At 38.0% G+C, this 27,036-nt stretch overlaps 1 protein-coding gene across 30 annotated transcripts in view; it reads left to right on the top strand.

Moving 5' to 3' along the window:
* Window positions 1-27,036, top strand: part of LOC116980442 (ABI family member 3 binding protein) — a 250,562-nt gene that overhangs the window by 149,333 nt on the left and 74,193 nt on the right. For 25 of the 30 annotated variants that reach the window (XM_033032680.1, XM_033032678.1, XM_033032676.1 and 22 more), the window contains 10 exons: window positions 365-508; window positions 989-1,132; window positions 1,971-2,060; window positions 2,564-2,695; window positions 4,001-4,141; window positions 6,259-6,384; window positions 9,957-10,097; window positions 14,362-14,499; window positions 17,165-17,245; window positions 17,845-17,934. In XM_033032680.1, coding sequence (XP_032888571.1) covers window positions 365-508; window positions 989-1,132; window positions 1,971-2,060; window positions 2,564-2,695; window positions 4,001-4,141; window positions 6,259-6,384; window positions 9,957-10,097; window positions 14,362-14,499; window positions 17,165-17,245; window positions 17,845-17,934 — 1,227 coding nt within the window. The remainder of the gene's footprint in view (window positions 1-364; window positions 509-988; window positions 1,133-1,970; window positions 2,061-2,563; window positions 2,696-4,000; window positions 4,142-6,258; window positions 6,385-9,956; window positions 10,098-14,361; window positions 14,500-17,164; window positions 17,246-17,844; window positions 17,935-27,036) is intronic. The other 5 variants (XM_033032679.1, XM_033032666.1, XM_033032660.1 and 2 more) reach the window with 4 other exon arrangements.

The following is a 27,036-nucleotide window of genomic DNA, read 5'->3' as shown; positions in this document are numbered from 1 at the left end:
TATGCTTTTACATGACTATTTATATGAATATTTGTAATGGTTGTGTGTAAGTTATGGAAGACCCTGGAAAACACAAACATACTCGACACATAGATATCTTTCCTTAATTTGCTTCTTCGTTGTTTGAAACAATGTGAGAGAGTGTTGCAAGGAAATAAGAGGCGGTATGAGACTGATGGGATTGTTCTGTTCGGTTCGCATCTCATATGATTCCAATGAGCTGGATGATTTTGTTCCATACTGTATTAAATAATTAACTAATGATAATGTTAAATGTGCTAATATACAAAGGAAACTACTCAATGCAGGGGTACATTCATAAGATGTTTGGAATTTTATAATTTGGCTTACTTTTTATCCTTAGAAGACCATGAATTGTCAACTTCTCACACAACTACAGTGTTCTCTTTAATATCTGGCTATGAACGGCAAGCCACAGACATTCCCAGTGTGATTAATCCAATCCCAGAACCTGATCCTGCTAAGATAGGAGAGGCAGAATTTACAGGTAGTCCTAACAATATGTGTATTCTATGTTTATAAAAAGCAATGGAGCAAATAATTAAAAATGCATGCTTAGGTTTATCACAATTCAGGAAAAACGTCTGGACACATGCCACAGATGCCATGTTATGCTTTTACATGAATATTTATGTGAATATTTGTATTGGTTGTGTGTAAGGCATGGAAGAGCCTGGAAACCACTAACATACTGTGCCCTTAGATGTAGTCCTTAACTTGGTTCATTATTGTTGGCAACAATGTGAATGATTGCTGCAAGGAAAAAACAGGCGGTATTGGACTGATGGGATTGCTCTATGAGGTTCTCGTATAATTCCCATGGGCTGGAGGACGTTGTTCTATACTGTATAAATAATTAAATAATTATAGTGTTCAATGTGCTAATATACATAGGAAACTACTTAGCGCAGGTGTATGATCAGAGAATATTTAGAATTTTGTAATTTGGCTTCCTTTTTATCCTTAGAAGACCATGAATTATCAACTGCTCATACAACTAAAGTGTTCTCTTTTATATCTGGCTATGAACGGCAAGCCACAGACATTCCCAGTGTGATCAATCCAATCCCACAACCTGACCCTACTAAGATAGGAGAGGCAGATGTTACAGGTAGTTCTAACAATCTGTGTATTTTATGTTTAAAGTAAGCAATGGAGCAAATAATTACAATTGCATGCTTATGTTTATCACAATTAAGGAAAAAAGTCTGGACATGTGCCACAGATGCCATGTTATGCTTTAACATGAATATTTATGTGAACATTTGTATTGGTTGGGTGTAAAGTATGAAAGAGCCTGGAAAACAAGCATACTCCACACATAGATATATTTCCTTAATTTGCTTCTTCGTTGTTGGCCAAACCCAGGGCCCCACTATCATTTTCCACATTCCCATTTTTCCCATTCCACCATGCATGACCTTGATTTTAGCAAACCTATCCTAAAATACATGCAATCTGTTCTGTGCTCTGGTACCGATATTGGGAATTGGGAAATGCACAGCATATCACCTGGAGTTAAGCATTTTGCTCATCCATGCTGGAATAAATTAGCATATTTCATAAAACTTTGAGTTTGTTTGAGAAGTGATGTGTTAACCTATTCAGTCTCTGTTTCTTCTGATTTATTGAATTATGAATAGCCTCTAAATAATGGATGTAGTGTTGCAGTGTGGAGAGTCTCTTGTAATGTCGTGCATTAAATTATTTTGAACGATATTGAATCAGTGAACTTAATCAATTATATTGTCGGGATAGTTTTGTGTTACATAAAATCTGTTTTACCTGTGACATTTATTGCCGCATTGGAAACCTTCCAATGTAATTGTAATAAGTTCAATTTTCAACAATAATTATGTCATTTGAACATTTAATATCCAGCTTACTTCCAGTACAGCAGACCGTGTTGCCGACCTCTAACATACCTAACATCTTCTGTTTAATCTCAGACATTAACGTACCTGTCACTGACATTTCAAATGTTCCAAATGCACTCCACGCGTCTGACACTACTAAAATAGAAGATACAGAAATAACAGGTATTTCTGATAATGTTTGTGCCTTACTGTAAACTGCAGCCAGAACAAAAATAATTTGCATGTTGAGATGCCTGTTAAAATAACAGGAAATTATATTTTATGTTATAGATCTGTCTCACATTATTTGTGTTGCTCCTGTGTAAAATATTTAATAGTCAATATAACAGCTTGCATGACATAACAGGAAATGACTAATCTTCCATATTGCCTGGGAATTTACTTGTACTTGTACTTGATTAATTATTATGTTGCATAGTTCAGAAAATTCATATATCACATTTCAACAGGGATGTTAAGGCCTTGGAACAGTTAGGAAATAATAAATAGATCTGGTGTAAAGATAGTAGGGATAAGGAGGTTGTGGTGAGACAGTGGGAGCCATGCAAGTTCGCTATGTAATAATGACAATGCTCTATAATGGAATATAATTAATTTATGAAAGTTCATGCATCATCATGCAAGATTAAGAATTTTGTACCTGGCTTCTTCCTTATCCCGAGCAGACCAGGTGGTGCCAACCTCGGACACTAGTAACGTGTTTACTTTAATGTTAAACCATGAGCTGCCGGTTACTGATGTGATCGATCCAATCCTAGAATCTCAACAAACTAGAATGAGAGATACAGAAGTTGCAGGTACTTCTGACAATACTTTCACTTGGGAATTTAACTGATTGCTAGAGTGGCAGAATTTTTTGACACATGCTATAAATTCTATGCCATAATTTTTCTGTTAAATTCATGTTCAAGTTACTTGTATGTGAAGTAATTTTATTGCTGAATACATTATCTTGCATACAATTATTCAGTAATATGCCAAAGCATCTATAAACATAGCAGCCCACCGCATATCTCCTCCTCAAATTTATGCATTTGGTTTGAGGTTATTTAGACAACAAACTTATTTCATGGAGTTTTGAGTCCAGAGCATATCATTGCTGTGTTGTTGGGAAAATTACTTAAACGGTAGTTCCATTTGAAAGGTGAAAACTTTGTAACTGCATGTTGTTGTAACATTTTTATATGAATAACTTTGAGAAATATTGATTTAATTGTGCAATGCTGCAACGACAATAGTACCAGAGTCACAATTCATGGTTGCAATGAAATTCACTTAACATTCTCAGAATGAAGAAAGGTTCAGTTATACTCCACATAATGATGTCTATCAAAACAATGTTTTATTATTTTTGTTAGATAGTAATTAAATTAGACATTTAGTTCCATTTTATCCCCTCGGGTCATGATGTGATGATCTCTGACACTCTAATGCATTAAATTTAATTCCAGTCTTTGAGTTTCCAGTCACAAACATTCCTATTGTGTTCACTCCAAATCCTAAATCTGAAGTTATTAAGACAGGCTATATCAAAGTTACAGACATTTCTGATTGAGGATATAATTAGTGATGGATTGTAGGGTTTGAGCTAAAAAGACAAATAACATGTGCTGTAGGTGCACTGCCACTAAAACTATGTTCAAGTTTCCAGTGTATAACAAGTATTTGACAATAATCTGTCTACAGGCAACTGTTCAGTTTCATTGCAAATATTGGAAATGAACACTGTTGCATTTTTCCTGGAAGAGAGCATTTAAATATCTTTGTTGAATTATTTGGCCATGCTTCTTATTTCATGACATTTAGAGACCAGCAAAGTCTATCAACTTCTCTTGGTTATTTTGTGGCATGGAGCATCTGTTCTTATATCTGATCATTTGAGTAATGTTGAGTTCATGAGGCAATGCATCATGTTCATTTGATTTTGCACTTTATGAAAAGTATTATTCATGTTTACATTAGTTTTGCATATTTAGTTTTATTGCACTGTAAGAACAGATGTGCTGCATCACTACATAACAACGATGCCTAGCATTTTCAATATTATTCACAGAAACAACATAGATTCAGAAAATAAGAATTCTGTTTTTTTATCCCTTTAGACCACTTGGTTTCAACTTCTCGCACTCCTAAAGTGCTTACTTTAATAACAGGCCTAAATCCTCTGGTTTCTGATACTCCTAATGTGATCAATCCAATCCCAGAAACTGAGCGCGCTAAGATAAAAGAATTTGACGTTACAGGTATTTCTGCCAATATTTGTTCCTTGGTTGTTTAGGTATGTGCTAAAGCAATAGAAGTTTAGCGCGCATGCTTTTAATGCTATGCCACACAATCCCCGTGTAATCAGTGTTCACATTGCATGTGTGTAAAATATATCAACATGCTGTCTTGCATGCAGTTCATTCAATGTTGTGGCACAGTTTATGGGAAATCCACTTCATATTTCTTAAAATTTGTACTTTATGCTTACCTTTGTTAGGTTAGTTTGTCAATGTCCTCGTTTTACTGAGTTTAGGGATTGCTTAGCTGTAAAGTGTTTGTTCATTCTCCAATGACAATATTGTTGAAAAGTGTATTAAGTAATAATTAGCTGTGACATAGTGGAAAGAATGTTGCTCATGAACTTTCTCATCATACCATATATATCAGATTTTATTGTCAATCAATCAATCAATCAATCAATCAATCAATCAACCTTTATTGTCATCTTGCAAAGCAACAGTTGTACAGTGCAAAATGAGAAGACGTTTCCCAGGGAATACCGGAGCATCGCCCATGAAACTTAAAACATTTCACACATAATAACAGTAAAAACAATCCAGTCTCTGATGAAACAGTATAAATAGATAAAAGCAGGTAAAACAGCAACATTAAAATACAGTAAAAACAGTCATTAAAATGTCCAGGGCAGCTGATTTGAGTGGCCAGTGCCAGAGTTATTAAAATGTCAGTGCAAAGCCGCAGAATCAGGTGGAGTGACTGTTTAGCAGCCTCACAGCCTGTGGCAGGAAGCTGTTTAGCAGTCTGGTAGTCCGGGCTTTGATGCTACGGTATCTCTTGCCTGATGGCAGGAGATCCAGGTGTGTGTGGAGGGGGTGCAGTTGACGTATTATTGGCGTATTATTGAATGAATTCATCAATAATTGGGGCACATTTTTTATTGCGCTGAAATCACTGGCTACATGCCCCGGGGTTACACAGTTCCAGTATGGTCCATGACCCAGTGTTCACAAAGTACCAGCTCCCAGTGCCTTGGCATAACTACGAACTGAATCTGTGCATAGACTGCTCACTGCACACACAGGATGTCTTTGACAGTTTATTTAGTATCAATGTGTCAGCTGTTGTTGACTGAATGTGTTGGGCATTTGCAAATTGTCAGTAACACTTTGAACTTGTTTAAAAAAAAAGTCAATATACATTTGCAAAATAATTATATTACATTTAAGATCCAAAACACATTGACCCTCTAAAAATGAATTTAAGACCCAGCTAAGCTAGACACAAATTTGCCTGTATCCCTCTTTCCATCCAATAGTCTTTCCTATCCATGTATCAAATGGTTAGAAAATGTGTAGAGGTTTATGCTACACCATTGGAGTCCATGAAAAGTCAATAGAGGCAACTGTTGCACCTCCTACCCTGTTTAGTTTAAACTCGGGCTCTGATCTAGTATTTAGTAACATTCCTATTGTAATTCATCCAATCCCTAAATCGAAATCATACTAATGGCAATATTTTTGTCATGAAAGTGAGTTTAAGAATAAATAACCATGTACAGGGAGAGGATTGTGCCAAAGTACCAGATTGTTAAGCAAAGTTCTGAAGCTGCTATTCCATGTGTACACTGTTAAATGTTTGTTTGGATTACTTGTCTGCAAAGTGTCTGTGATTATCCATACACTACCTGCATGGAATTCAACCAGCTCTCAGCTATTCTGTTGTAATGTTTATTAAATGCTAAATCACTTTTCTGTAGTAGGAACATTGCTGCTGCATGGAGTGTCTGTTGTTTTATTACTCTTTGTGAATATTGTGGTGCTAAAAAGTATTATTCATAGTGGAAAAATATTACTGCATGGTTTATCTATTGTCATACCATTTGTTTAAATCATTTTGAGTAACTTGGATTAATTAGGCATAACATTCGTTTAGTTTGGTACTGTAAAAATGTATTACCAATTAGTGTAGTTCATCGCTTGACATGAATACATTTAGTAATTTAGTAGTTAGATTAACTATTCTACATTGTTGCAGTGTAATAATGTACAGGAATACAATTGTGTACATCAAAACGATATAAAAACATTTTCGGGCAAGATTAAAATTTGTACCTGGCTTCTTCTTATTCCCTCAGACCATGAGGTGCCAACTTCTAACATGTTCAGTTTAATCCCAGACTCTGATCCACCAGCTACTGACATTCCTAATATCCTCAATCCCATAACCAAGTCTGAAGACATAGGAGATATTAAAGTTGCAGGTACCTTTGATAACATTTGTACGTTGAGTGTGTAATGAGAAATAGATAAAATAATAATAAGTTCACGCTGAGGTTTCTATAAGAGGGCCAGAAACTAAGGCCACATGCTGTACAAGCTTTTACAGTTAAATCTGTGTTAAAGTTGCAAGTATTCATGTATATAACCTGTTTAATGTTGAGCCAAATTGACATGAACAAGGCAATCCTTGAATGAATAAATCTTTTGCTTATCTTCATCAGATGTTGACGTTGGAATCTTAGGCGTGTGATAAAAAAGACAGTTAAGAAAAGCAATACTAATGAGAGTAAAGAAGTTTGTTGACAGTAAGGAGAATAGTCTTAGGTAACAGAACAAGTTTGATTAACTGGTAAATTGGGTCTGTCGCTAATAGATGGGATTTAATAATAATAGTTTAATGTGGGGGAGTAAGAGGGTTGGTGAGGATATCGGGGGGAGGAGGGGGGGGGGGGGAGAGGAGGAGGGAGGTGGATCCATCCTGTTTTTGTGTTGGATGCCTCTATCATTTGGGCAACATTCTTACATAGCTGGAAATAGAGGCTTTGTTTTGTGCTAACCTATCATTGCGACTGGATGGAAAAATTGCGTTTCTCAAATGGCAGCAATCCTGCTTCATGGATTTCCTGGTGCTAGATTATGCTTTGTGAATAATATCAAATTAATACAGTGCCCTCCATAATGTTTGGGACAAAGACCCATCATTTACTTATTTGTCTCTGTACTCCACAATTTGAGATTTGTAATAGAAAAAAAATCACATGTGGATAAAGTGCACATTAACAGATTTTACTAAAGGCCAGTTTTATACATTTTGGTTTCACCATTTTGAAATTAAAGCAGTGTTTATACATAGTCCCCCCATTTCAGGGCACCATAATATTTGAGACACAGCAATGTCATGTAAATGAAAGTAGTCATGTTTAGTATTTTGTTGCATAGACTTTGCATGCTTGAAGTCTGCGATTCATGGACATCACCAGTTGCTGGGTATCTTCTCTGGTGATTCTCAGCCAGGCCTGTATTGCATCCATCTTTAGCTTATGCTTGTTTTGGGGGCTAGTCCCCTTCAGTTTTTTCTTTAGTATATAGAAGGCATGCTGAATTGGGTTCAGATCGGGTGATTGACGGCCACTCAAGAATTGACCTTTTCCAGCTTTGAAAAACTCCTTTGTTGCTTTAACAGTATGTTTGGGATCATTGTTGTAGAATGAAACATAGAAACATAGAAACATAGAAAGTAGGTGCGAGAGTAGACCACCAGGTCCGTCGAGCCCGCACCGCCATTCGCTCATGGCTGAACACTAAACAGACACACTTACCCACAAACAGTAGACACAAGACACAGAACACAAGACACTACCCTCCCCTTTATACCGCTATCACCCCTCTCCACCCCAAAAACCTCGTGATCTCCTGGGGGAGGCAAAAAAACGGATAAAAACCCAGGTCCAATTCGGGAAAAAAATCCGGGAAATTCCTCTCCGACCCCAATCTAGGCGATCGACACTTGTCCAGGAGATCACTCAGGTCTTACTATACTAACCATACCTAGGTCCATATCCCTGCCCTCTCCCCGTAGCCCCTTATCCCCTTGGCAGCTAAAAAACCATCTATTTTAGTCTTAAATATATTTAAAGTTTCTGCTTCCACTGCTCCCTGGGGCAGTGAATTCCATAAATTAACCACCCTCTGGGTGAAGAAGTTCTTCCTCATCTCAGTTTTAAAAGAGCCCCCCCTTATTCTGCAACTATGTCCCCTAGTTCTAGTTTCCCCGATCATTGGGAACATCCTCGGTGCATCCACCCGATCAAGGCCCCTCACGATCTTATATGTTTCAATGAGATCGCCTCTCATTCTTCTAAACTCCAAAGAGTAGAGTTCCAGCCTACTTAACCTTTCCTCATATGTCAATCCCCTCATTGCAGGAATTAATCTTGTAAACCTTCGCTGCACTGCCTCCAGGGCTAGTACATCCTTTCTTAAGTATGGACCCCAGAACTGTACACAGTATTCCAAATGTGGTCTCACTAATACTGTGTACAGCTGCAGCAAGACCTCCGTGTTTTTATACTCAATCCCCCTAGCAATAAAGGCCAAAACTCCATTGGCCTTCCTGATTGCTTGCTGCACCTGCATACTAACTTTTAGTGATTCATGTACTAATACCCCTAGATCCCTTTGCGTTGCATTACAACGCAGCTCCTCCTCATTTAGAAAATAACTTGCCCTATCATTTTTTTTCCCAAAGTGAATGACTTCACATTTATTAGTATTAAACTTCATCTGCCAAGTTGTTGCCCACTCACCTAGCTTATCTATATCCTTTTGCAGACTGAACCGCCGGCCAATGGGTTTTGAGGGATTTGTTTGAACTTGAGCAGCTGGGATGTGTATATACACTTCAGAATTAATTATGCTACTATCATCAGCAGATGTATCATCAATGAAGATAAGTGAGCCAGTGCCTTCAGCAGCCATACATGCCCAGGCCATAACACCCCCAGCACCGGGTTTCACAGATGAGGTGGTATGCTTTGGATCTTGGGCAGTTCCTCCACACTTTGTTCTTGCCATCATTCTGATATAAGTTAATCTTCATCTCATCTGTCCACAAGACCTTTTTTCAGAACTGTGGTTGCTCTTTTAAGTACTTCTTGAGAAACATTTACCTGGCCATCCTATTTTTGCGGCTAACCTGTGGTTTGTATCTTGCAATGTTGCCTCTGTATTTCTGTTCATGAAGTCTTCTGCCGACAGTGGTCATTGACAAATCCACATCTGACTCCTGAAGAGTGTTTTGATCTGTCGGGCAGGTGTTTGGGGATTTTTCTTTATTATAGAGAGGAACAGTTGTGGAGGTCTTCCTTGGCCTGCCAGTCCCTTTGCGAGTAGTAAGCTCACCAGTGCACTCTTTCTTCTTAATGATGTTCCAAACAGTTGATTTTGGTAAGCCTAAGGTTTGGCTGATGTCTCTAACAGTTTTATTCTTGTTTCTCAGTCTCATAATGGTTTATTTGACTTTCATTGGCACAACTTGGGTCCTCATGTTGATAAACAACAATAAAAGTTTCCAAAGCTGATGGAAAGACTGGAGGAAAGACTAGGTGCTGAGAGCTCTCTTATACCTGCATTAAGGAGGCAGTTAAACACACCTGAGCAATTACAAACGCCTGTAACTCATGTGTCCCAAACATTATGGTGCCCTGAAATGGGGGGACTATGTATAAACACTGCTGTCATTTCTACATGGTGAGACCAAAATGTATAAAAATTGCCTTAAATAAAATCTGACAATGTGCACTTTAAGCACATGTGATATTTTCTATTGCAAATCCCAAAATGTGGAGTACAGTGGCAAATAAATAAATGATGGGTCTTTTTCCCAAATAATATGGAGGGCACTGTATCTATTTGATAATTGTGTGCAAAGTATCATTATTAATTAAATTGTATTCCTTTTATGCAGGAATTCAAAACTATTAATTTAAACAACACGTATAATTTCCTTGTGAGACTACACATTTTCTCTCTGCCTTCCTTCTTATCTCTTTAGATGATGAGGTGCCAAGCTCAGATATTCCGTTTGTGGTCACATTAATGCCGAACTATGTGCTGCCACTCACTGATACTCCTAATACGATCAATCCAATCCCAGAACCTGAACTTGCTAATGTAAAAGATACTGAAGTTAAAGGTACTTCTGCCTTCATGTGTGTGCTTTTCATGTTGAGGTTTGTTATAAGGTGACAAGAAATTACCTTACTTGTAGAATTGCTGCCTTACTTTCTTGTTCAATGGGTGCAAAGTGTTTTTGATAGTAAAGTAATTAACATGCATGCGACTTATTCAATGTCACAAACAGTATGAAATGAGCAACATAGAGCTTCTCACTCTTGAAATCACGTGTATTATCACATGTGCAGAGATATAGTAAAAAACTTTGTTTTGCATGCTAACCAGTCAAATTATACTATACAAAAGTACAATCAAGTCATAAATGTGTATAAGTAATGCTAATAGAGAAAGGAAACATAGTGCAAAACATATTGTTGCAGCTACAGAGAAAGTGGTAATAATAAAAAGTGCAAGAGCCACCATGAGGTAGATAGGGAGATCAGCAACGCATGCTTCGTTTTTTCAAGGTCTCTTCAAGGAAGTGATAATAACAGGGATAGTGCTGTTCTAGAATCTTTTGTTTCATCTTCCCAACGGGAGAGGGAAGAAGAGAGAATGAAGTGGTTCTGGGTGGACATTAATTATATTGGCTGCTTTCCTGAGGCAGCGTGCAGTAGATGGAGGCAATGGTGGTGATGGGAAGGGGAGTTTTGTTTGCATGATTGACTGGGCTGCATCCACAACTCTCTGCTACTTCCTGCGGTCTTGGGCTAAGCAGTTGTCAAACCAAGAAATTGATGAGTAATTGGAGACGTTGGTGACGCTCCATTGGATTACTGTGTTCAGTTTTAGTGACATGCGATAGGAAAGATGTCATTAAGCTGGAAAAAATGCAAAGCAGATTTACAAAGATATTGCCAGGTCTTGAGGACCTGAAAATAAGGAAAGGTTGGACAGACTGGGACTTTATTCATTGGAGTGTAGGAGGATGAGGGATGAGGCGTATAAAATTATGAGGGGAATAGAAAGTGTGGATGCACAATATTTTAGCCAGGTTAAGGGAATCAAGAACCATAGGATATAGGTTCAGGGGGGAGAGGGACAAAATGTAATAGGAAACTGAGGGGTGACGTTTTCCACTCTGAGAGGGTGGTGGGTATATGGAACGAGCTGCCAGAGGAGGTAGTTGAGGCATGTACTATAACAGTGTTTGAAAGACACTTGGGCAGGTAGCAACAAAGAACTGCAGATGCTGGTTAATACACAAAAGGACACAAAGTGTTGGAGTAACTCAGCAGGTTTGGCAGCATCACTGGAAAACATGGTTACCCGACGTTTTGTTTCAGGGCTCTTCAGACTGATTGTTGAGGGGGAGAAAGCGGCTGGGAAAGGGGAGAGGCAATAGGGCGACATAGGCAATAGGGAGTTAGAACAAAGGCCAGAGATAAGAACAGATCTGAGACTGGTTTGAAGAGTTGTGCAATGTGAAGCCAGAGGGAGAAACGTAGGTGGAGGGGGGAGGGTACAAATAGGTGGGAGTCCAGGTGGGGCACAGGGGTGGGAAGGGGTGGAGCAGTGGAGGATGTTTGGGGTAAGTTAGTTAGAGGTTACCATAAATTGGAGAATTCAATGTTCATACTGTTGGATTGTAAACTACCCAAATGGGAATATTGGATGCTGTTCCTCCAGTTTGTGTGTGGCCTCACTCTGGCAATGGAGGAGGCCCAAGACAAAGAGGTCAGTGTGGGAATGGGAAGGGGAGTTAAAATAGTTTGCAACCGGGACATCCAGTAGTCCATGGCGGACTGAGTGCAAGTGTTCAGCGAAATGGTTGCCAAGTATACACTTAGTCTCGTCGATGTACAGGATGCCACAACAGGAACACCAAAATGCAGTAGATGAGGTTAGAAGAGGTGCGTGTGAACGTACATGGATACATAGATGAGAGAGATATGGGGCAAAAATGTGCTCATCTCTGCTCATTGAACGATATTTGTCAATCCATCGGTGCATGCTGTGTTTTATCATTTTGTATCATTTTAAAACAAATCCAAATGGTGCATAAGATGCGAAGTAATTTTCAGGGTTAGATCCTTCAGGATAATTTAATTTCCTGTATATCATGCTTCCTTTGCATCCTGTCAGACTGTGAAATGCCAACATCTGACACTCCAAATTTGGTTATTTTAGAGCCAGACCATGAGTTCTTCGTCACTGATACATCTAATATAATTAAGTTTAGAACCTGATTGTGCTCAGATAACAGATAATGAGCATTTGTGCTTTGAGTATTGATGTTTCCTGGAATTTCATGCATTGTGATTATTTTATTCTCATTGTACTCTAGCTGGGCAGCACATTGTCAGCCAATCATGGCCATGAATTTGCGATGATTATTTGCCATTAAATTAGTACTGATTTGGGGAAACAATGATTAGCAATGTTACAAAATTTTGAGATTTTAAAAATCAAGTCTGTAATTTATCCCATCAGATAAAGCATAAAAATAAGTTTAATTTGACACCTAATTCACTTTCATATCTCAAGTATTTAAAAAGTTATGGCCATTTTCATACTCGGAAATGAGCATCTTGTTCCCTATTGATTTTCTATGGACATAACAAAAAAGTTGTGATCGTGAACAGTCAAAAGCCCATAACTTTCTTAAAAATTAAGAGAACTGAATGAAATTTTCAGTTATCATAGATTGAAGCATTCTGAAACAAATATAAAATAATCTTACTTGGATGACCTGAAATTAAAGCATATAATTAGTTAGTTACCTAATTGTAGCTAATTTCAGACTTCAATTACTAGATCTAAACATCTATCCATTTCTTAATAAATTATTAACATTTTTAAATAGCCTAAATGTCCAAATAATATTCACAAATAATTCACAATAAAACATGATTTTTAAATCTCATTTACATTAATTTATAGACCAAATGGAAGGAATTCAGTGTTCAATTGCTGTAAATAAATGCCCATTTAAATCAGCTTTCTAGTGGGATCCTGTGGAACGCGCTGGTTTAGAACGTTCACATTGCGGTAGATTTGTGCCCCAAATGCCCAGAAAAATACTGCGCGATATAATGGGGCCAAATTGAGCTACTCGCAATAGTAAATTTTGTATAAAGGGATCTTTAGAAGCCCTTTTTAATGTAAAAATATACAACCTAACTTCTGCTATTTGCTTTATGAGACTCTGCGGTTGCTGCGGTCGCGGGTTTAGAGATTGATTTTTAAACTACTATAACTATTATACGAGGCCTTTAAACCTAATAATAGCTTTTGCGACGGGGTCTTCCAGCGATTTTTCGTTAATAATTAACTAGGCTGAACATCTTCGATTTGAACAGCTTAGAGAAAATCGCGTTTTAAACCCGCCCCCTCTAAACGGCGCCAAAATCGCGCACACCCGCAACGGCAGATTTTCAAAGACGCTTCAGGTAGGCTTTGCAACATACCTACAATGATTGGCATGAAGTGGCAATATCACTGTAATGTTTTTATTACCATTAAATTTAATTGGTGAACATGTTAATTTGATACTTTTATATTATTCATAGTTCCACTTGAATACACAATAAGACAAATTGTAAAACATTGTCACAATTTGACGATGCCCAGTAAAATTATTTTTTGTCCAAAACACTATTTTCTTCCTTATCCCTTCAACTCACAAGGTGACAACCTCTGACACGCCTAATATATGTAACATCCCAGGTTGAAAAATGCCATTAACATTACTAATGTGTGCAATACCATATTGAGTCCTGAACATTCTAATTTTGAGATGCTAAGGTTCCAGGTGTGGCTGCCCCTATTTGTGCCTTGAGCGTGGACTGTGCAATGGAATAATTGATATACACAAACTGAGGTTTGTACATATGTACCTGTAGCAGAAAGTTAGGCCATGCCGTTTTATTGGTATTTAGGTTACAGGTTTGTGAAGTGCATTTGATAGTCGTGCCACAGTTTAAATTAACTGTGAAATTCACTGAATGCGTCTTGGAATGAAGCAATTTTTAAAATCTTTTTCGTATTATTTGGACAAAATTGTTAATCAACTGCTCATGCTATAAAGTTTATGGATAGTAAATTTATTTTGTGTTGTTATACTATTGCTGGTTAATATTGAATTTGTACACAGTGTATTATACACTGGTTAGTTCATGGTTTCACGCTATCCATACAAATTAATTATGTGAAATGAATAAGAATAATTTTGCGAAATTGGTACATAATAGTCCTATAATTCAATATTAATCATGAGAATAACTAGTTATAAACGTGAGAAAACCAGTATTTTGTATCCAGCTTCCTTCTTATCTCTTCAGACCATGAGGTGAAAATCTCAGAAGCTACTACTAGCGTGTTCACTTTAATGCCTGACGGTGGGCTGCCAGTCACAGATATTGCTAATGTGATCAATCCAATCCCAGAACCTGAGCATGCTCAGATAAGTGATACTGAAGGTACAGGTACCTTTAACAATATTTATGACTTAAGCTTGTGTTATAGTGATGGAAATTTAGGGCACATGCAGCAAGTGCTACCACACGCTTTTACAGTTACGTGCGTTATGATTGTCAATGCACTATATTGCTTGCAGCTTACAATGTTGTATCACGGCCCATGTGACATAAGCAATCCGTTGTAATTCTATGTCTTTGTTTTATGTATTTTGCTTTTTTTGTTGGGTTATTGTGCATATTTCATTGAGTTTATACATGGCTTAGATGTAAATGTGCTGTCTGCTGATCAGAACTATTTTGTTGAGAAGTTTATCGAATAATGATTGGATTTCATGCAATGGAAATTATATAGCACATACTTTTCATTATTGTACTCATACATGATTCTTCTCGAATAATACCGGATTAATTGGTCACCACTTTCTATTGAACGTAGTTTAGTATATCAAAACTATTATTAGTTGTGTAATTCATGGTTAGCTTCAATATTAAAATTATGAAAACAAATGCAGTATATTGATACAATGTGATGATACCTGGTACTACTGCTATGTTCATCAAAATACCGAGGATTTTGTATCTGGATTCCGTCTTAACCCCTTGAACCAGCCCAGTTGAACCTCGACAATGTCATTGACATTCCTGAGATGATGATTGGAATCTCCTAATCTGAATTTGCTAAGATTTACTGACATTCTGGCAATATTCGTGCCTTTGTGAATCTAGGAAATCAGTACCTAGTAACTATATATGGCAATATGCCCTTATGCAACAGGAATTTAGGACACATTCTAAAATGCCATTTGATTTTATAATTGAATGGTGGTATAATTCACTTGTGTCTGAATGTATTTGACAAGTCAGTGCACTGTCTTGCTTGCAACTTGTAACAAAAACGATATGAAATGATGACACTGCTCTTCATTTCATGGGATTTAGTGATTCTGCTTATTTCTGTTGGACTATTTGTGCAGCACATCTCATTTGGAGAAATTTAGATGCTGTGCTTGGCTATAAAGTGTTTGTCAAATTGTTGTGTCTGATTTGTCGTAGTGTGCTGGATGGTAATACAACATTTTAATGCATGGATTGTCTATTGCCATTTAAATCATGTACACTTTTGCTTTGAATATTTCTAATATAATTGTCCTGAACATCAAGGAGAAAGTTTAACTTTTGTTGCTGTTATTGATTGTCTGCAAAAATATTAGTTAATGGTTGTATTTAACAGCGCGCGGCCGATTATCTTGAAATTACTGGTATTAATGTTGTTAGAAGTTGTATTCAACCTGCAACCAGTACAGTCGTCCACAACATTATTGTGATTTGATATTATTTGAAAGATAATTTTGAATGTTTTATGCATGGTTAAATTGGAATTAATTGCTTGTCCTTAGAATGTCGTAGTAGGGCCAATTCAGCAATGGTGATACATTAATGTCCTATAACAAAGAGAAGAAATTAATTCATAAGCTGCTGAGTGTTTTCAACATGGTGCAACTGAAAAATTATTTTTTCCCCTGTAAGAAACAAAAATGGCCATTTTCTGGTAATTTTGTACAGCTCTAGTAATACCACCGGGCCAGTTGAGGGTTGGATGGGGAAGTTGATAGTCACACTTCAGGATGTGAATTGTATGTCATTCATACACAAGGTCACTTCATTTCTGATGTAACACTCAATGATATATCTTAAATTAAAAAAAACAAATTAGGTCAAAAAGGAGACATGAAATGGCCTTAGCAAGCAGGACTATGGTGAATCCTCAAACCTTTACCGTTCAAAGTAAAGGAGTACTCCGGGAAAGAATGTAACCTCTCTGAGAAATCTACATGGGGAGCCAGAGGATATGAGTGGGTTTATTTGAATATTTCTCATCGGTATTCACCTTGAGCAAGATGTAGAGGATGGAGAGAGAGGAGTTAGAGGAGGAATATGTTGCTATTTTACAACATGTTCATATGTGGAAGGGAATTTTGGAACATATTAAGACAGTTAAATGCCCCGGGCCTGATGGGATTCTATTCTTAGATTGTATTCAAAACAGTGGAGGTGTTTGCTGGGGCTCCAAGGAGAGTTGTGTATCTTTGCTAGCCTCGAATGACGTTCCAGAAGCAATGGAGATATGAAGGGCAGGTTTTTTGCATAATGAACCAACCGCCAGGATAAGTGGCGGAGGCAGACAGAACTACAAGAGTCAATAGACAATATGTGCAGGAGTAGGCCATTTGAGCCAGCACCACCATTCAATGTGATCATGGCGGATCATCCCCAATATGTACCCCGTTCCTGCCTTCTCCCCATATCCCCTGACTCCGCTATCATTACAACATTTAAAAGGCTTATGGACAGTTACTGGGATAGGAAAGGAGTAGAGGGATATGGGTCTAATGGAGGTAAATGGTAGGCATTTTGGTTGTCGCTATGCTGTAGAACACTATGATTCCATTACCTCAATTTTTATTTTTAACAAAAACTGTATTTCTAAGTTATTTTGTTTTTTGGATTGGAATAAAATCTCTCCTCTGAGAGGACTGGGAGAATTTTACATGGAAGCTTCTTTATTCTTTTGGAATAGCCACTACATTTATGAAAGTGCACACAACCACCCTTGCATGCTTTTCACTTGGTTTATTTCATTTGGTATATTTGTTATTTGTTACAGACCATGAACCCTCAACATCTAAGACTGCAAAATTGTCTAATCCAACCCATGTTTATAATGCAGGAGAGAAAAAACAGACAGGTATTCAAAAAGCTATCAGGCTCTAAATAATAGTGCTATAAATACTGACCATGGAAGAAATTTTATGCACATTCACCTTTTGCATTTTGCATGATTTCTTTTCTATTAGCTGTTGTGTCTGACAATTTAAGTACATTTATACAATTAATTTTATGGAATTATCTACAGCAATTTGCTTGAAGTGTGCTTGGTAATTATTTATATTTGACCACATTAAATTAAACAGCTGCAGCAGAGTATTTTAACTATGGCAAAGCTGATGTGCATGAGATACTATGGAAACATTAACAAGTGGTCTTTAGGGTGAATAATGTATGAAATATAAAAGACCAGTTTGGTTTATGTTCAAAACTAGTGCAAGAAATCAGATGGAATAACTGTCTATAATAATATGTACCAGGAATATCATCGGGGGTCCACAGCTATTGTTGGAGATAAAACATTCAGATTTCTTATCAATTCATTGGCTAGATTGAAATAAACATATTGGTCCAATACAAAAACAGACACAAATGTTTCAGATGCCAAAATAGGCAGGTTATTACTCTTCTGGGTAAAGACACAAGATTTGTATTTGGTTTCTTTGTCATCCTTTACAGAACATAAACTGCCAATCTCTGACACTTCACATGTGTTTATTCCAACCCCTGTTTCTGAGATTGACCACATAGAAGACAAGAAATTCACAGGTACTTGTGGTAAATTGTGGTGTGAATAGTAATGCTGCCACATAATGTTATGCAGAATTGATAGGTTTGATAATATTTTATGTAACCCATTCTAGAATTCTGTTATTTTGGTGATTTACAATTTGTGTTTTATCCTTAAGGTATATTCACTTTAAAGAAATCTAAGATGCAACATTGTACATTAAAAAAATAACAGCTAGTGAATTGACATTTAGTTTAATAAGTATTTATGCTGCAAAATCAGCGATCATCTATTTATATCTGCATTTTAATGCATGGCTAAAGTGATACTCATTTGATCTTGAGACTGAATGTCCATTTTAAAGTTATGCTACACCACAATGACCTCAAGTTTATTTATTTGAAAGTTATACTGGGTATGTAGTGTAAGTGTATAGTGCATGGAGTTCTTTTGATTGCTCATCTGTAAAATATACTTGCTGGGCACTGTCATACATTGCATGGATTATAAAGGTAGTGTTTGGCTATGTTTGTGTTTAGAAAAATATGGAAAGAATGGTTAGATAATTGCATCAACAGCAAGTGTGTGTCTCACAATGCTGGATTTTGTTGTTGCATCCACTCATTGTTTCTTTCATTATCATGGCTATGCTGTGTAGATTTTGTCAGGAAATTAATCTGCTGTGCTTCTCAGATTTAATAATTAGTTTTGCTATTCTTACTGACTAGAAAATGGACCAGAATGTTTAGGGAAATGCTGATTAATACTGGGCATTTCCCTGCTTTAGTATTACTTAATTTTGGATCCTAGCTTGATTGACTTGCCCTTCTGACTCCATTGTGCTCCAATATTGGATACCTCATGGAGTCAAACAGTAAATGACATGGTTGTGTAGTTTCACATCACATACTCTGGGGAATCTGATATCTGAACAATTCCATTCATTTGTATTGCGACAAACAACTGAGAGGGAACAAGGTTAGTATCTTATAATTTACACTTTTCAAAATTAAATGTTTGGTTGAACATTTTTAATAGTTTCTTCTGAAATGTTCTTAACTGATGTTAATTTGTAATTTTGAATTTGTAACGGGGCAAGTTTTCTGCTGTCTCACAATTAATGGCTCTTTGCCGCTGAACTACGCCATTTGTTCTGGTAAGTCGCTAGATACAGTCTTCCTCTGCAAGCCCGGATCCCGGCTCTACAACACAGCTGAGGGGAGCAGAGGGGGAGTCTTTGCAGATACCCAATTGGACTCAGAAAATGGCTTTGATATTTACAAATGTTCACTAACATTTGGGACCAGTTTAAATTTAACATTCAAATGCAAGCGTCATAGAATCAGAGACATACAGCGGGGAAACATGTCCTACAGCTCTACATCCCACCACGTCCGCATACACCACTGAGAACTTATTTTACACTTAATCCTGCACCCACCACAATTTAATTCTTATTCTCGTCATATTTACATACTAAAAACATTGACATTACCAAATAACAAATAAATAAATAACTACTAAACCTGTCCCCAGAAACTGACCTCTACTCTTCATTTAACATCTACCACATTTAACTTAATGCAGGCTCAGCAGTCAGACTTCCCTGCTGGACTCCATGAGTTCACCTATGCAGCATAAGAGCAGTCAACAGCAGGAGGGCAGCAGATATCACTGCCGACTTGGGCACATGCCAGTGCTGGAAGTTGTGATCTCATCACTCAGTATTAGAATTGACACTGGATCAGAAGTACCAGGCTGGTTATTCAAAACCCCTCACAGTTTTGATCATGTTTGGCTTGCTATTGAACAATTTTCTCAATGTTTTATTGAAAGCAAATTCTGCCTCCCCACATGGCTCATTGGGCCTTGTTATCATTCAGGCCTCATTGTTGAGGATTGAGCTGGCAATTAATAGTAAAATGACAGCGAATACATATGAGGTAAGTTTTGACTTTTCTTTCCTTGCACTGCTGAATCCCTGCTGACTCACCACTTGCAGAGAGTTTCAGCCCAATTTCATTTCCAGTTACAAATTGGAGGGTTTTACAGATCTTTCTACTTGCTGACATCTCATGGAAGACAGGTTTTTAAAAATGTCCAATGCTTGAATAATAATGCATATTAAATCTGTTTTCAGGGGCTTCTATACCAGAAAATAGTTGGAAATTAAGCTTGGGCTCTTTAAGGTGGAATTGACTTTTAGAGTGTGTTATTGCTGCTGAACATACAAACAGTTGACCAATGAAACCAAATACCTTTATCCATTTTGTGATATCCAGATACCAACTATGCCAGGAAATTATGAAATATCAGCAGGAGGTTGCAGAGAAAATAGTTTCCTTGACCACAGCTTTCGAGTTGACAGTAATAGAGGAGGCAGCAAGTGAACTAAAAGATGGCTGCATTAGAAAAAAAGACCTGCTGATACTTAGGGTAACTGTATTAATTTTGGAGCAATGTCTTAAGTCAAATTTTCCATCAACTTTTCCCAAATAAAGCCGATGCTAGGAATAGCATTACATCATTGGTGTCTAGCAAAGCTAGACTGGAAAGTTTAGAACAATTTCTCAGTTATATTCATCAGGAGCAAACTTAATGACAGGAATCTCACCAGGAGTCAGTTAAAACTAAAATAAGGTGATACCTTCAGTGGGGTCAAAAGTGAGTCAGTTGGGTGAAGGCAAGTACTGTTGCAATGAATTGGATTAAGGAGGAAAATAAAGCTGCTAAATGCTTCGTTGCACATCTTTGCCGTGTGGGTAAGTCAGTAACTCACATGAAGTAAATGGATTGCACCTGGATCCACCAGCATGCGCAGGTTTGGATTATTTCCCTTCCATGTTCACCAGCTTTGTGTTGGGGCATCTCCAGCACAAATAAAATAATTTCTGTAAAAATCACTAGTTGAGACATGGCTGTAATATTCAGCATTAGAAATATCCTGTACCTACAATTGCAATAAATACTGTACATGTGTATTGTTCTAATTAATATTAGCATTCCTTTGTGTTTCTTTGTGTACATATTTTAAGTTGGTCTCTATGGATGACCACAACATTGTATTTCATATTTTCCAAATTTCATCCTGTCCATGATCACCCCACGTTACACACTTATGTCTTCCCAGTGAAGTATATAAGTATATAAGAAAACTGTACCTGAGCACCTGACATTGAAAAGCCACAGGCTGTATCCATATAGTTATGTGACTAGAACTGCACACACTACTACAAGTGTGGTCTCACCAACGTCTTTTTGAGCTGCATCATGATGTCCCAACTTTGCTACTCAATTCCCTTCCTAGTGGAGGCAAGCATGCCAAATGACTTCTTCACCACACAGACCACCTGACTTGCGAATTTTATGGAACCATGCACCAAACCCCCAAATCCCTCTGTTCTGCAACACCCTCCAGGGCTCTCCCATTTACTATCTAAGTCCTGCCATGGTTTAACATACCAAAGGGCAACACCCCATACTTTTGTCAGTTAAATTCCATTTGTCATTCCATGGTCCACCTAACCAACAGATCTAGTTCTTGTTGTAAACTTAGATATCCATCCTTACTGTCTACTGTATCACTAATTTTGGTGTCATCTGCAAATTTACTAACAATATTAATGACATTGTCATCTAAATCTTTAAAGTATATAACAAACAACCAGGGACCTAGCACTGACCCCTGCGGCACATTAATAGTCACAGGCCTCCAATCAGATAAACAGGGAACCGATCAGATAAACAACCCTCTGCGACCAGCCTTCAACTCCTTCCTCCAAGCCAGTTTTGAATCCAATTGGCCAGCTCACCTTGAATTCCATTCAATACAATCTTCCAGTCAGCCTACCATGTGGAAGCTTATCAAAGACCTTGCTAAACTCCATATAGACAACGTCCACTGCCCTGCCCTCATCAATCTTTTTGAAGGCCTCTTCAAAAAATCTCTTTCAGATTTGTAAGATATGATTTCTTATATACAAAGCCATGCTAACTATTCCTAATCATTCCGCTCCTATCCAAATGCTGGTAGACCCTGTCCCTAAGAATCCCTTCCAACAACATGCCTCCACTAACGCAGGTTCACTGGCCTGTAGTTCACTGGCTTGGCTTTGCTGCCCTTCTTAAATAGTGGTACAACATTATTTACTCTTCAGTCTACCAGAATTTTAACTGTGGTAATGATGATACAAATATCTCTGCAAGAGCCTTTGCAATTTCCTCACTAGCTTCCCACAAGGTCCCAGGATGTACTTGGTCAGACCCTGGAGATTTATCCATCTCCATTTGCTTTAAAACTACCAATACCTCCTCTTTGATCACTTGTATAGTAATATCGCATCAGTACACTATAATAATACATATGGAAAGTAGAAAGTAGTTGCCTAGTCAGTGAGATCATCTTCATCCACATCAAATGAAAGAAAGTATCTGATCTTTGGGATTCAGCTTTTGAAAATTGTTGCAGATATGGGTGAATTGAAGCAAGACTTCATAACATAGAATGGTTAATTCAAAGGATTCCGTGGCTGCACGAAAGAGGCTTTCATCTGTATATATGTTCCAGAATCATCTCGAGCTCATCCTCTTATAACAGGGGCCATGATGACAATCTATTCATGTCTTCAAAACTCAAGAGCATGATTGTATATTTCATTGGGTTTCAGTAATTCCATTACTGTAACAAGGTCTCCTCATTATTGACAGATGGGTATGTTTGCCAAAACTGTGACATGTGATTCTAGACTGGGTATTGAGTAATGAGGAAGGGTTAGTTAGCAGTCGTGTTGTGCGTGGCCCCTTGGGCAAGAGTGACCATAATATGTTTGAGTTCTTCATTAGGATGGAGAGTGACATAGTTAATTCAGAAACAAGGGTTCTGAACTTAAAGAAAGATAACTTTGAGGGTATGAGACGTGAATTGGCCAAGATAGACTGGCAATTGATTCTTAAAGGGTTGACGGTGGATATGCAATGGAAGGCATTTAAAGACTACATGGATGAACTACAACAATTGTTCATCCCAGTTTGGCAAAAGAATAAATCAGGGAAGGTAGTGTATCCATGGATAACAAGGGGAATCAGAGATAGTATCAAAACAAAAGATGATGCATACAAATTAGCCAGAAAAAGCAGCCTACCAGAGGACTGGGAGAAATTCAGAGTCCAGCAGAGGAGGTCAAAGGGCTTAATTAGGAAAGGGAACATAGATTATGAAAGAAAACTGGCAGGGAACATAAAAACTGACTGCAAAAGCTTTATAGATATGTGAAAAGAAAAAGATTAGTTAAAACAAATGTAGGTCCCTTGCAGTCAGAAACAGGTGAATTGATCATGGGGAACAAGGACATGGCAGACCAATTGAATAACTACGTTGGTTCTGTCTTCAGTAAGGAAGACATAAATAATCTTCCGGAAATAGCAGGGGAGCGGGGGTCAAATGAGATGGAGGAACTGAGTGAAATCCAGGTTAGTCGAGAAGTGGTGTTGGGTATTAATGGATTAAAGGCTGATAAATCCCCAGGGCCAGATAGGCTGCATCCCAGAGTGCTTAAGGAAGTACCCCCAGAAATAGTGGATGCATCATTTTTCTAAATTCTTTAGATTCTGGAGTAGTTGCTGAGGATTGGAGGGTAGCTTTAAAAAGGGAGGGAGAGAGAAAAGGGGGAATTACAGAACAGTTAATCTAACATCGGTAGTGGGGGAAATGCTAGAGTCGGTTATTAAAGATGGGATAGCAGCACATTTGGAAAGTGGTGAAATCATTGGACAAAGTCAGCATGGATTTATGAAAGGTAAATCATGTCTGACGATTCTTATAAAACATTTCGAGGATGTAAGTAGTAGAGTGGATAAGGGAGAACCAGTGGATGTGTTATATCTGGACTTTCAGAAGGCTTTCGACAAGGTCTCACATAAGAGATTAGTACACAAACTTAAAGCACACGGTATTGGGGGTTCAGTATTGATGTGGATAGAGAACTGACTGGCAGACAGGAAGCAAAGAGTAGGAGTAAACGGGTCTTTTTCAGAATGGCAGGCAGTGACTAGTGGGGTACCGCAAGGCTCAGTGCTGGGACCCCAGCTATTTACAATATATATATTAATGATTGGATGATGGAATTGAATGCAACATCTCCAAGTTTGCGGATGACACAAAGCTGGGGGGCAGTGTTAGCTGTGAGGAGGATGCTAGGAGGCTGCAAGGTGACTTGGATAGGTTGGGTGAGTGGGCAAATGCATGGCAGATGCAGTATAATGTGGATAAATGTGAGGTTATCCACTTTGGTGGCAAGAACAGGAAAGTGGACTATTATCTGAATGGTGGCCACTTAGGAAAAGGGGAGATGCAACGAGACCTGGGTGTCATGGTACACCAGTCATTGAAAGTAGGTATGCAGGTGCAGCAGGCAGTGAAGAAAGCGAATAGTATGTTAGCATTCATAGCAAAAGGATTTGAGTATAGGAGCAGGGAGGTTCTACTGCAGTTGTACAGGGCGTTGGTGGGACCACACCTGGAGTATTGCGTACAGTTTTGGTCTCGTAATCTGAGGAAAGACATTCTTGCCATAGAGGGAATACAGAGAAGGTTCACCAGACTGATTCCTGGGATGGCAGGGCTTTCATATGAAGAAAGACTGGATAGACTCGGCTTGTACTCGCTAGAATTTAGAAGATTGAGGGGGGATCTTATAGAAACTTACAAAATTCTTAAGGGGTTGGACAGGCTAGATGCAGGAAGATTGTTCCCGATGTTGGGGAAGTCCAGAACAAGGGGTCACAGTTTAAGGATAAGGGGGAAGTCTTTTTGGACCGAGATGAGAATTTTTCTTTTCACAAAAAAAGTGGTGAATCTGTGGAATTCTCTGCCACAGAAAGTAGTTGAGGCCAGTTCATTGGCTATATTTAAGAGGGAGTTAGATGTGGCCCTTGTGGCTAAAGGGAGCAGGGGGTATGGAGAGAAGGCAGGTACAGGATACTGAGTTGGATGATCAGTCATGATCATATTGAATGGCGGTGCAGGCTCGAAGGGCCGAATGGCCTACTCCTGCACCTATTTTCTATGTGATTGAGAATGCACTAAGATGGTGGAAGCAGGCAATCTCACAATCTTTAACAGATATTTAGAAGAATTCTTGAAACACTGTGCCATACAAGGGTACAGGCTGAATGAAAATGGGATTAGCATAGGTAGATATTTTGGTCATTACCAGACGAGTACATTGATAGTGAATGGTGGACATCTGAAGGACTTGCCAAGAGGTGAGTAATATTATTGTCTTTTCCAGGAAGCAAACATCTGCACAACCTGTTATTGGACCTTCTTTCCAGGTTATGGATAGCAGCTGGTCAGCTTATCCTACAGCTGAAGGAATACAAAAGTTTATATCATATTTTGACAATAATTTCTCAACTTTAAATAATAGCTTTCTCACCTCTGAACCTGTCTGACACATGACACTCATTCTGGATAATCTGACTGCATTAGTTGATTCCTTGTCATAAAATTAGGGAATGTTGCCTGTGCTAATGTCAATATTGGTTATAGTCACGTGATTGGAAAAATACTATTCTTCTAAACTCTGCAACATTACGATGGGTTACCGCTGACCGTGCTCAATCCCACTTACTTTCTCCTTCCCAAGAACTGATTGACCCAGTCAACTGGCATTGGATTATTCCCAGCTGCTCTGCGAGGCATTACGAATGCTTTAATATACTTCTTGGGTATTGCGTACATTGTAGTCATGTGCAAGAGTGGGCCATATTTAAATTAGCCTCCTTTTGTTCCATACACAAATTATTGTTATATAACTTTAGTATTAGTCCAGTTAAAGCAATTTAACGAGTAACAGGGTTTCACTTAAATGGAATAGATGATACAAAATCTGAAGAAGGGTCCTGACCTGAAATGCCACATTTCCATGTTCTCCAGAGATGCTGCCTGACCCGCTGAGTTACCACGGCATTTTTTAAATACAAAACATTTTGTTTGTTTTATGAATAAATTTAATAAATATGTTGTCACCAGAGATAATACACAATCAACCAAACAAATAAATTAACTTAAGTCAATTGGAAACCAAAAATTTGCCGATGATGGAAATCTGAAATAAAAATGTATTGTGAAGATTATTTAGTCGTCATGCAACCTCTGTGGAGAGACACTTCGTCAGAAGTTGTTTAAGTGATCAATTTAAACTCTCAACTAAAGCAACATTTGTTTTAGTCATTTGTTCTTGATTCAGAAATGTTGCTCAGCACTTGTTTGTCCTGCTGCATGTTGGTGTAAATGTACGCTCAGCTAGCATGATATTATGTTTTGCATGAAACACTGGGCAAGATATCATGCACCTCATTGCTTTTAAAGACTTTGCATGTCTAAATTATATTATGTACAAGAACACAAGAAATTAGGAGCATGCGTGGGCCTCCAGGGCCCTCAAGCCTGGCTGGCCACTCATTATGATGATGACTCATCTATGGTAGCCTCAAGTCCGCTTCTGTAAATTCCCCATAACCTTTAAATACTCAATCTTTCAACTATTCGTCAATTTCCACTATAAATACATCGAATGATCTACCAACCTCTGGATTTAGAATTGCAGAGATTATTTACCCTCAGGGAAAATAAATTTCTGTGCACCTTGGACTTAGGTGACCAGCTCCATTTGTAACCATGTCCCCTTGTTCATCACTCTCCCACTAGAAAAAATATTTCAGCATCTACCCTGTTAAAGCCCTTTTAGTATCTTACTGAAATAATGTCACCCTCAACCATCTAAGGAATACAGACCAAACTATCTAGCTCATGATAGGACAACTCTTTCATTCCAGGATTAGCCAGATGAATCTCTATTCAACTGCTTCTAATGCCACTAAATCCTTTTTTTAAGTAAGGGAAACAAAATTCTGCATAGTATTCCAGGTGTGGCTCCATCAACACAACCTTTACAAAACCTTCCTATTCTTAAAGTTCAACTCCCTTGCACAAGATTCTAAATGCCAATTATGTTCTTAACTGCCTTTTATCTTTTTGTGATTCATGCACAAGAACGCCTAAAATCCTCTGAACCACCAATTTCCCGTGTCCCTCGCCATTTAGATAATAATCGGTGTTTTGAATCCTCTTACTGAAG

The sequence above is a fragment of the Amblyraja radiata genome, chromosome 14 (assembly GCF_010909765.2).
Source record: "Amblyraja radiata isolate CabotCenter1 chromosome 14, sAmbRad1.1.pri, whole genome shotgun sequence".
In the NCBI taxonomy this organism is placed as follows: domain Eukaryota; kingdom Metazoa; phylum Chordata; class Chondrichthyes; order Rajiformes; family Rajidae; genus Amblyraja; species Amblyraja radiata.
Note: the sequence above shows the minus strand (reverse complement) of the source record. Positions and strands in the feature narration are given on the sequence as shown.